The sequence below is a fragment of the Chanodichthys erythropterus genome, chromosome 1, assembly GCF_024489055.1.
Source record: "Chanodichthys erythropterus isolate Z2021 chromosome 1, ASM2448905v1, whole genome shotgun sequence".
Lineage (NCBI taxonomy): Eukaryota > Metazoa > Chordata > Actinopteri > Cypriniformes > Xenocyprididae > Chanodichthys > Chanodichthys erythropterus.
In genome coordinates this window covers 27,742,029-27,754,542 of record NC_090221.1, presented here as the reverse complement: position 1 = coordinate 27,754,542, position 12,514 = coordinate 27,742,029, and the positions used below count along the sequence as shown (strand labels likewise).

General features: G+C 36.7%; 1 protein-coding gene across 1 annotated transcript in view; it reads left to right on the top strand.

Moving 5' to 3' along the window:
- The window catches only part of abcb7 (ATP-binding cassette, sub-family B (MDR/TAP), member 7), a 54,869-nt gene extending 42,580 nt beyond the window's left edge, over positions 1–12,289 (top strand). Inside the window, exons 15-16 of the mRNA XM_067404995.1 lie at positions 3,020–3,127; positions 11,409–12,289. Coding sequence (XP_067261096.1) covers positions 3,020–3,127; positions 11,409–11,624 — 324 coding nt within the window. The 3' untranslated portion in view covers positions 11,625–12,289. The remainder of the gene's footprint in view (positions 1–3,019; positions 3,128–11,408) is intronic.
- Positions 12,290–12,514: the final 225 nt, after the last annotated feature.

The window sequence follows — 12,514 nt, the reverse complement described above, 5'->3', positions numbered from 1 at the left end:
ATGGAGCGGCATTTAATAGACAGAGCCGTAGTTCACTGACAAGCCACGCAATATCGCGTTCAATATCGACGGCGATTCATATCGATATTGAACGCGATATTGCGTGGCTTATCAGCATTCGATATATCGCCCAGCCCTAATTGAGATTCTTTAGAAGATCTGCAGAGCTGTAGGTGCTGCACACAGCCAACCTCTAACCAAAACTGTGGCCATGTATTGATCTGTGACATCGCAGTAGAGCTGTGCGATTAATTGAAACTGAGTTTTGATTTTAATTTTTAGCTTCCAGTGATTATGAAAATACGATAATCCAGATAAAATTATTATTGTGCCTAATTCCATTAATTTTGTTCCTCCTTAAAAGCTCAAACTTAAAGTGCAAACCAGTGAAATTTTGTAAAATAGGACATGCTTCATATTAAAAAGTTATTTAAAGCATGAAAGAGAACTCGCACTGTTCCTTGGGTGACATCCTGTGTGTGCGCTCAGAGATGGAATGGAACACGAACAAGCAAAGTGATCTCTGTGCTTCAGGTGTGCACCTAAACGGTCAAATACACTAGCGCTGTGTCCAAAATGAAATAATTCTATACTATATAGTATGCAAAAAACTACGCCTAAAGAGTAGTGTGTCCAAATACATGGTATTTGAAAAACAGTAAATAAAAAAAAAAAAAGAAAAAGTGTCTCCAGATGTCCTATTACTTCCGCCGAGATTCTGAAGTGCACATTCGATGGACATTTTACTATCCCATGAGGCCACGGGAGAATATTCAGGAATGGAACTGTAAAGATGCAACTGACACTGGTAGGACACGTATCAACATGGCGGATGATGATCTGAATTTCATTCATACTATATAGAATGTACTTTTTTTAACAGTCACAAAGTAAATTCAAATGTAGTACCTACTCAGGTGTTTAACAGATCATAGTTGATCCATGATCCATACAGACCAGGCCCCATGGTTCGACACACGTGATTTGCAGATTAGTTGCAAAGTTTAAGCCTCATAGAGTGAAAGTTTTTGTCTTGCCAATTTACACATTAAAGCGATTTTAAACCATTCCAATGCAAGAAGAGGCAAAATCTATGCACACAGCCACAGATAGCTAGCGTCCACGTGGACACTGAATTTATTCCTCTAAATACCAAAATAAATGTCAAAATACATGTCTTGGCAAGTGTTCTCATAAACACAGTCGAGTATGTCTTAAGTGAACGTAAACAGCTGTGAAAGGAATCAGGGGCCGGATTCACGAAACATTCTTCTTAACTGCCATTTTCTTCTTATTTTAATTTTTCTTATGTATCTTATTTTAACTTAAGAAAAAAAGATAAGAATATTTTGTATCCCCAAAAACTTTTCTTAAGAACAATCTTAAGAAAAAAGATAAGAACATTAAGACATTTAACAAGTAGTACATTCTTGAAAAGAATGTGTTCTTAAAAATAATAACTTCTTAAAGTTAGGATAGTCTCCAACCTGTCTTAAAGGATTAGCTCCCTTTGTAATGAAAATGACCCCATGATTTACTTACCCTCAAGCCATCCTTGGAGTATATGACTTTCTTCTTTCAGATGAATACAGTCAGAGTTATATTAATAAAAATCCTGATGCATCCGAGCTTTATAATGGCAGTGAATGGGATCAATGAGTATGAAGCTCAAGAAAGTTCATCCGTTCAAAATAAACGTACTCCACATGGCTCAGGGTGGTTAATAAAGGCTTTTTGAACTGTTTGTGTAAGAAAAATATCCATATTTAACACATTATAAAGTAAAATAACTAGCTTCTGTCCAAACGCGTATACAGATTCTACTTGCGTGTAAAGCGTAACTTATGTGCCGTATAACGTAGGACATGGCGTTACGGCATCACGTAAGTTGAGCTTTAGACGCAAATAGAATCCGTATGGCAGTTTCATGGGGTCATTTCATTTTAAAGTGAACTAATCCTTTAAATCCCCAAAGGTAAGATGTTTAATGATTTTGTTGGGTTGTTTCAAAGATTAAAAATTCCAACATAACACAAGCTACATATAATACATATTACTAGTACAAGGAATGAGGAGTGAACGCGTATACATAATGTGTAAAGGCAGCACACAGACTCATTTACTGTAGAAAGAGTGCAAGAAAGATGGAATGAAAAATAATGGGAAAGACCTCTGCATTTTGAGACGGGCCCTTTTAAAATAACTATTTTAACTTGACATGCTTCATTAAAATCACAGCGCTGAGTGATTAACTCTCATCAAGCCAGTCGCGATGAACATAGTCTGCACGCTTATTAGGATGTCTACGATAATCTGCAGGCAGTGCAAAAAGACGCGCTTTGAGGTTTTTCATTTGGTGAGTCTTCTGCAATACCCACCTTTCAACCAAATAACACCAAAGCCTTTCATTTTCTTAAGAAAAAACCTAAGTTGTTCTTAAGAAAATGTTTGAGAAAAATCCTTTGCGTTGAGCCTTTCTGCTTCATCGTGACGTGACATGACCACTTTAAAGCCAGCCGGTCAGACAAGATATTGCCAGATCGAGAAGGTTCTTCTTTTCTTTGCTGAAAGACTAAACCCATTTGGTTTATCTGCCTAGTTTTTGAACTATTTAGCAGTGTAGATCACTAACAGATCTTTGAAGAAAGAATATATCTGCTCAGTACTGCTAGTTTTCCCCAATGTTTTGAGAATACTTTTCCTTTGATATTTACACTAAGCTGTTTCATTTTCATGAGGCTTTATGCCTTATAGTCAAGGAAGTGTTTGCTCTGTTGGCTTTCTACTGTTTTAATGTATCTTACTGTCAGAAGGTCTTCATATAAATCCTGTCAATCATATCAGCGCTTGTTATTACAGTGAAATGTTGCTGTCATGAGGCAGACGGTTTCTTAATGAAACATCTCAAAAATATCACAATCTTTTTTAACCTTGCAGACTCATTCAGTGGAGTAAAGATAAAAGAGAAACAACACTTTTCAAACACACCATCTTTTTTTTTTTCTCATTTTCTTTGCAGAATATTCTGACTTCAATGAAGGAGATGGTGAGGGACAGAACATCTGTCTTTATTGCACACCGGCTGTCCACCATTGTGGATGCAGATGAGATTATTGTACTAAATCAGGTAAGCTCGTCTGAAACCTCTAAATGTGTGTGACAGGTGGTGAAACATACAAAAATCACGTTCAGGAAGCAAATGCATAATTCAGGAATAGATTATTCAATTCAAAATACGACAACTATAAAGATTCACATCAACATTTTGCAATGAATTCAACCTGATTCCAGGTCAAAGTTCACAATTTGAAACTTTGACCCCAGTGGCTACTGACCTTTTTAAAGGGTTATTCGTCAATTTATAACGATCACCTAAATAGCGATTTACATTACAAATATTATTTACTTTACAATGTGCATGTTAAAATATAACTGAGTATAAAAAAGTGTATAAATGAGTATAAATGTCAACTCTTTTTGATTCTGTGGTTTGAATGTATGCAGGACATGGTTATATAACACTGTGACATGAGATTAGTTGAACCCAGTCCACCTTGAGGAAATGGCACTCGTCAATACGGGGCCAGTGCCAAAAGTCAAAACAAATTGATTTATGAAAGTGGGACTGACATTTATTAGGGATTGCACAACTATTGAGTTTTATTTTTGTACTAGTTGTAGTATTAACATTGAGATGCAATTTTTTTTTTTTTTTTTTTTTTTTTTCCTTTGGCAATTCTTTGTTTGCTGGTATACATGAAAACAATTGGTGTAATCAGTTTAGTTTCAAATGTTCAGATGGAGTTCAGATGGACAAAAGCATCCACATCATTTGAATGTCTCTTCTGTGTCCTTCATTTACAATGAAGAAGAAAGCTCTCTCGCTTCTGTCATTGCCCATGTGACCTTGTACATTCAGTCTGTTCATGAAAAAGAGCTTATGAAACAATGACTATATCCTTCAAATGTACCCTTGAAATTGGTGTGGAGTTTGTCAGTGTCGTACTGTATTCTCTTATATCTTTTCGAATCAACATCAATGCATTCATGGGAAAAGAAGGTTCCCACTTTAAATAATTTTGTTGCTACAGGTCTCCTACACAGTACGCAGTACTCTGGGTAGTAAGTGGTTATATAATAATAATAACAATAAACTTTATTTTCTATAGTGCCTTTTAAAAAGTAGCATCTCAAAGCGTTTCGCAGGAGAAAAAAGAAAACATACAATTATACAAACAATACTCTAAAACAAGTGATATATATATATATATATAATAACACACCAAATAAGAACATACTATCAAAAACAAGTAAATTAAAAATTTCAATTTTCAATATAATCAAGTAAAAGCTACCCTAAAGAAATAAGCTTTAAGGGAGGTATATATGTAATCAGGTTCCCAAAATTAAGTACTTGTAATTATATTACTGTACTTTCTGGAAAAAAGTCACACCGTGTCAAAATTGCTTTGTTGATAGGAAAAATATAATTGTTGTATCTGTGAATAAGTTGTATTTTATTACATTTATAAATAATGTAAACAGGGCTTGACATTAACTTTTTTGCTCACCAGCCACTGTGGCTAGTGGTTTTCTAAAGTTACTTGCCACTCAGCATTTTTACTGGCCACAATTTTGATATTGATACCATGCGGAAAACCTGCCATTTAGATATTTTTATCATCTCATAATTTGGCAGCAGGTATATTAGGCTACTGTCTCTTTAGGACCTGACGCACAGATAAATTATACTGTTACACATGCATTAAAACACAACTGACTGTGTTTATGTGAATACTCGCCAAAACCAGCATTATTTTGTGTGTATTTCTCTGTTTAAGTGCTGTCAGCGAAAAAGAACACTCTTTAGAGCTGAGAGGTGGCTTTATGTGCGTGCGCTTTGTGTGTGAGCATAAAATCTGCGGGAATTATTAAAATTATGCACAATGTACACTCAATCCTACACCGAAATTCAAGTCCTGTAACACCAACCATATTCATCTGGAACAAATTAAATGTGAGTGAGAGGAGGTGGGCTTATGTGTCAACTCGCTGCCGGAGAGATGAGAGAGCAAGAAAACGCAGCTGGTATTGTGTATCTATTCTGCTGAAAATGAGTATTGGAAGCATTTAAGATATTTCAGTATCAATATGTATCGAAAAATCGAGATTTTTTACAACATTGTTCTTGGTTTATTTTAGATGCCGTTTTAAAAGACTACAATTGCGTCATAAAAATTGACAGGTGATAGGCGTTACCCTCGGTTTCTGGTTTTATTTTGTAGAAACCATGGAAACACCAAAGACGCTTTGATATATTACATGTTTTACTAGGCAAGGGAACAACGGTTTATGTTTATAGACAGAAAACTAATTATTGTTATATAGCTCAACACGTTTAGTCTTATTGTTTAAATCTAATTTTCTTTTTTTTTTTTGCGAGTACCATGCTTTACCTTGCCTCAGAGAAAAACACTATTTTGTCAAGTAGCTAACATAGCATAATCAGATGCAGCTTTATTTTTAGTAACAGTAATACAGAATTTTCTCCATCATACAATACGTTTTAAAATTAATTGCATGCCGTTTATCAAAAGTCATCCAGCATTTAATATGATATTCTAAAATCGATCTAGCTTACTGCAGTGTTCAACAAGTGTCTCACAGCAGCCACCGAGCGATTGTATAGAGTAACGCTATAACATCATTTTCAACACTCTCCGATATATCTAATATGATAAACAGAGCTGTGTTACCTCATACTCATGACCGGAAAAGCGGAAGTGGCGACTGTGTCATAATAAAAGTTCTGCTTCTCGTGAGGCGTGTGTTGGGCAATCGCTCCAGCAGCCTCGTTCAGCTCCCACAACACTCGGTCCTGCTCTGCTTCATACTACAGTAACCTTAATAATCGCATCCATGAACATGATTTCTTCCTATCCCTATTCTTTTGCAGCAGCTGTGATGTGAAGACCACATGTCCCAAGATTCCGTGCTCAAACTTGGCATCATCAAGCTACGCCTCAGTTTTGAATGGGCATCTAGCGACCTCTAGTGGACAGAAATCTTACATAGTGCACCTTTAATAGAGTTCTCAAAAGTACCACGTCGGAACTGAAATTGTAAAAATGTGACGCTTTGGGCGCTGTTGAGCGTATTCGGAAACACTTCTGATTGGCCGATGTGTTCACAGCTCATCGGAAATGTCTGTGATTGGCTTTAATGATCAACGCAAAAACTTAAATAGACATTGATGATGCTCTTCAGAGCGCTTACACAGATACACATGGGAGCATTTGAAAGCATAATAATTCAAATTCTTCTGTGTGCTTTCAAACACTCCGTGCATTGATTATTGTAGCCAATCACAGACATATCCGACAAGCACGTCAACACAATGGCCAATCAGAGGCGTTTACGAATCCGCTCAACAGCGCTCAAAGCTTCACATTTTTTACATTTCAGTACCGATTGATACTGAAGTCTGTACTTTTGAGAACTCTAAAGCTTAAATTACACACAGTAATAAGCTTATGTAATGAATCATCGTCAACAGAACACTTCAAAATGTTTGTAACTTAAAAGGTTTAATGAAATCAACAAATTATAATTTTTAACTTGCAACCGTGCACTTTTGTTGATGGGATTTCATTTTTAGAGTCCAGTAAAAGTAAAAAATTATGACTGCTTGCATTTACAGCTTTTAGACTGTAGCAGACGAGATTCACTAGCCAACTCCGTAAAATCACATTCAGTGCATTTCACACCAAGAACAATAACTGTAAAGACAACTATAACAATACCTATATTAGCATCCACACCAATGCACAATATCGTTCTGTTTATTATAAATAATACTTGATGCAGTTTTGTCGTCTGCTGCTTTAAATGCTCGAGCTCTTTAAACAGGATGGATTGTGATTGGCTGTCAATGTTTTTATTGTTTGTCAGCTGGAAAAAAATCGTTCTCAAAGTGATTTCCAACTTGTGTCATTGTGGTGTGGCCATTTAAAAAAAAAAAAAATTAGAACAGTTTTTAAAACTATAATCTTTATCGTTATCATCCTTGGTCTGAACAGGCCTTTAGTGTAGAAAGACTGGTATGTACCCAAGTGCAAGCACTTTTAGCATCCCTTTTCAAAGTAACATTCCTCTGCTTAGTGTGTAGCAGAAGAATACAAGTTGATGCACACTTCTGAAGCTGGGCCAACGTTGTACACTCATAACTATAAAGAGCAGTCTCACAGCGTCTTCAGCTGTGTGCGGGGGCTGTGCCGTTAGGTTTTTAGCTCATTAACAGTGGAAATACCTTTTGCCCAATGCTCAGCGACACCTTTGTTTGTCTCCCATGTGTGGAGACCTTTTCAATGTGGATGCTGGTGGGGGGTGGAGCACATGATGCAGCTGCAGCTGAAAAAAAAAGAAGAAAAAAAAGTCGGCTGCCGGAAAAAGCACTTTAAAAGAACCTCACGTTCATAGGTCCACCGAACAGAAGCAAATATTGTTTTGAAACGTTGCGTTCACCCAGCAGTATCTAAAATGGGTTGTAATTGCACTGCATCCACGCTGTAAACGACACGGCTCCTAAAAATACCATCAGTTTTTGAGTCTTGCTTGGCAAAAGTGGCATCGTAATTGATGCAAGTAACTAGCAAACAGCCCGGAGACACATTCACTTGTCATTGTGCAAGCTAATTTCATACTTTGCTTTGTTGCTGGCAGTCTTTTAAGAGCCAGTGCTGCATGTACGCCCACACTGCTGCTTCCCTGCTCTGTGTCTAAGCTCTCCTTAGACCTTTCTCAAACATACACACGCTCTCTCTCCGTCAGTGCCCCTTCATGGCCCTAAATCTCTTGTTTTGCCCAGTTCTTCCAATTTGGATGCAGCTGCACAGGCTTTCTGTCTGCAGGCAGCATTATACTGGTGAATATCAAGGCATCAATAAAAGAAACAAAGCATTAAATGCTGAGAAACACCCTCTGGCCCCCTGAAACAGTCCTAAGGCAAAGCCTGCATAAACGCTCAAGGTTTTTTCCTTTTGTGTGTTTATCAGAACATTGCTGTGCATCGGTGCTGTTTTCACACAACGACCCTGGTGGAAAATAGATAAATATTGTTAACCTTCCAGGGTCTCAACAAGTCTCATTGAAAGTAAATGAATGTTCTGGGTTCAGAACTAGTTAAGCTGTATGTACGGCATCTGCCGATTATCAGACTTAACTCTCCAGTTGTAAAAACGAAATGTTCATTTATAGTGATGAAATGGGATAAAATAAAATAACAGAATGAAAAGAAATTAAATTCAGTGAGTGAGTCAGATGTTGATTCGTCAAAGGCTCTGGTGGTTTCAGTTCAGTGAAATACAATTCAAACTCCTCTTTTTGAATTATTCATTAAAAGAATCGCCTCAAAAATAATTTGTTCGGGAATCTTGCCTACACTGTTGTACATTGCTTTTTACATGCAGACTCAAAACAAAAATGTCTTGCCATTATTTTGTGGTACATGTTCTTATATTGGCTTGAAGCTTGAACCTTTTTCCCCAAGAAGCACGTGCTATTTTTATTTTTTATTTTTTTATTTTTATTTTTTTATTTTAAATGAAGCACATAAACAATTTTAGGGGCACAATGGAAAATCTTTTTTCCTCAATATAGGTATATGTGTAGACATTTACAAGCAAAATTTAAAGGCAAAAAGTACAGTAGGTTTTTAAATATTTCTGCTTCAAACTGTAATTATGTATTTTATTATTTACATTTTAAACATAGAATTCATTGTAGAAAACATGGAAACGCCACAGATGCTTTAAAGTCACCATAAAATCAAAATGGATAATTCTTATTTTTGTATGGAATATTGTTGTATTTATTACACATAATTTATCTGTGCACTTCATTATTTTTTTTAAAAATTATGTGCTCTGCTCTCATAATCTTTAATCAAAAACGTTAACCTCCCCTCCGCCTCAAATCGACTCATCGTCTCTTCCTGTCACATGCAAAGACTCGAGGGCGGAGCTATATGGAACTGCCACAGATCCAGTGACGTCAGTGATGTGAGGGATAAATGCTGTTGCTTGGTAAACGGGGGAACGCTTAAGCTGATGCTTTACTTTATAGACATCAGTGCATTAACCAGCACTGATGCCAGTCAGTACCCATAAACATTGAAAGGGTATTAGGATATAATGACAATGTTACTCTTCGGACATGGCAAAAAAAAAATTTCATGAACGACTTAATCTCTCTCTCTCTCTCTCTCTCTCTCTCTCTCTCTCTCTCTCTCTCTCTCTCTTTCTCACGTGCTCTCATTATTTAGTGCCATTGATTGTCCCCATCATCCTCAATAAATAAAGTTCTTAATGTGAGGGTGCTGGCGGTGAGTACGATGGAGAGAAATCCCCCACAATTTACTGCAAAATGGCATTTAGATCTGCCTCCATTTTGTTAGCAACGCCCAACTCTAATGTTCCAATCAATTCCCAAAGGACAAAATCACATCCTTCTCTCTCATTTCAAATGCCGTTTCACTCGGATAGACGTCACAGTAGAGAAGAAACGACAACCAAAACTTCCGTTTCATGTCGACTTTAAAGGATTAGTTTACTTTAAAATGAGAATTATCCCAAGCTTTACTCACCCTCAAGCCATCCTAGGTGTATATGACTTTCTTCTTTCTGATGAACACAGTCGGAGTTATATTAATAAATATTCTGATGCATCCAAACTTCATAATAGAACAGGATCAATGAGTATGAAGCTCAATAAAGTGCATCCATAAAGGCCTTCTGAAGTGAAGCGATGCATTTGTGTAAGAAAAATATCCATATTTAACAAGTTATAAAGTGAAATATCTAGCTTCCACCAGATCACCTTCTGTATTCAACTTACGGAAAGTGTAATCGTTATCGAATAGTGTAATCGTTTTGAATTGCGAGAGGCATTACACTTTCTTTGTAAGTTGAATACGGAAGGCAGTCTGGCGGAAGCTAGATATTTTACTTTATAACTTGTTAAATATGGATATTTTTCTTACACAAATGCATCGCTTCACTTCAGAAGGTCTTTATTAACCCCCAGAGCCATGTGTAGTACTTTTATGATGGAAAGTTTGGGTTAATTTTTATTTTAAAGGTGCCCTAGAATTAAAAATTGAATTTATCTTGGCATAGTTAAATAACAAGAGTTCAGTACATGGAAATGACAGTGAATCTCAAACACCGTTGTTTCCTCCTCCTTATATAAATCTCATTTGTTTAAAAGACAAAAGACTGTTACGTAACAGTCGGGATCATTAATATGTATGACCCCAATTTTTGCATATGCCAGCTCATGTTCAAGGCATTAGACAAGGGCAGCCAGTAGTAACGTCTAGATCTGTGCACAGCTGAATCATCAGACTAGGTAAGCAAGCAAGGACAATAGCGAAAAATGGCAGATGGAGCAATAACTGGCATGATCCATGATAACATGACATTTTTAGTGATATTTGTAAATTGCCTTTCTAAATGTTTCATTAGCATGTTGCTAATGTATTGTTAAATGTGGTTAAAGTTACCATCGTACTGTATTCATCGAGACAAGACTGTCGTTATTTTCATTTTTTAAACACTTGCAGTTTGTATAATTCATAAACACAACTTCATTCTTTACAAATCTCTCCAACAGTGTGTAATGTTAGCTTTAGCCACGGAGCATACTGTCAAACTCATTCAAAATCAAATCTAAACATCCAAATAAATACCATACTTATGCGATTAGACATGCTTCATGACGAACACTTTGTAAAGATCCATTTTGAGGGTTATATTAGCTGTGTGAAGCTGTGTGTTTATGCTGGTTAAGGCAAGCGTGAGCTCCGGGGGAGGGGAGCACGAGATTTAAAGGGGCCGCAGCCTGAATCAGCGCATATTAAATGTTGCCCAAAAATAGGCAATTAAAAAAAATGAATTTAAAAAAAAATCTATGGGGTATTTTGAGCTCAAACTTCACAGACACATTCAGGGGACACCTTATTCTTATATTACATCTTTTAAAAAGACGTTCTACGGCACCTTTGAAGTGAACTAATCCTTGAACACTGCTCACAAGGATACCAGAAAGAGACGTGACTCTGTAAAACAAACTACACACACAGGAGTTTCATCAGAAACACGTAACCAGAACTGTGTCTCTGAAGATGCTGTTCCAAGTAGCTTTATATGAGGAAAAGACATAAGTCATAATTAGCTGAAAATCTTCCCCTCCATCGCATTCCTTGTATGTCACAACCAGTCGAGCTTGTTTTTACAAACTGAGTGACGACTCAGTTATTTTATTAATCGAGAGCACATGCCGCACATTTCCCTCCTCACCAGCCTTTCTCACCCATCTCTCTTTTTTCTGCTCTCATCCATGTGACACAGGGGAAGGTGGCAGAACGTGGCAACCATCAGACTCTTTTGAACACACAGGGCAGTCTGTACGCCGACCTGTGGAACACACAAAACAGCAAAATTTTGTCTGACGGAAACAAGCCTGAGCCTGCAGTCGAGCGCATGTCACAGAAAGAGGAGGAACGCAAGAAACTGCAGGAGGAGATCATGAACAGTGTGAAGGGCTGTGGGAACTGCTCGTGCTGAGCTCATGCCCAAACCTGCTTCAGCAAACACCTGCCAGCTTTCAAAATGACCTGGTAGATGTCCACTGCTGGTGACTGGACTCTTGTTATTTAATCCTAAACTGAGGGGGGTGTCCTTCCTTTTTGTGATTTTTTGCTATGTCATGCCTTCATTTTCACAAGCTATCAAGATGATCCGAACCCGTTTTAAAAGATTTGTATGCATCATCTGGAACTCTTGTTTTTATTTTGGGTATGTACATATTACTAATGCAATATTTTTGGCCCAAGGTGCTGAGAAGCACACTGTATAGAGCGCACATATCATCAAATAGATATTTTGTCTGTTGAAGTATGTTAGATTTGGACCATTTTGTAGTTTTTCTGTGAACATTGCCACCTTTGTTGTCTCAAATGTAACCAACATTAAATTATACCAAATCTGAGTATGAATGTACATTTAACAACTTGTATTAAATAAACTGACTTTACTGAGTGTCTGAGACTCATTTCTTTCAGCTAATCATACTTGGCTATAAAACTTCTAATTGTCAAATTGGATTCATTGGATTGTTCAAGACTTCATGTATTTCAGGCCACAGGATGTCTGTGGAAATCATTCAAAAGCTGTCATTATTTGATGAGATGAATATTTAGACCATGAATGTATAAAGGTGTATGTTAAAAGATGTAACATTTCTACAGCCAGTAATTTTCACTCAGTTACATTCATTTATTTGTGAGTTTGAGATGAATAAGGGGAGTAAATGGGTCAACGATGTGATTCATGTTTTGTCTGGAAAGATACATTAACATTAATTTCATACATAAAACAAATTGAATCCACCTCTAATAATCCTTTTATCATAATAGAAACTGAATTTATTTTTATTTTTTTTTTGTTTAAAGTGT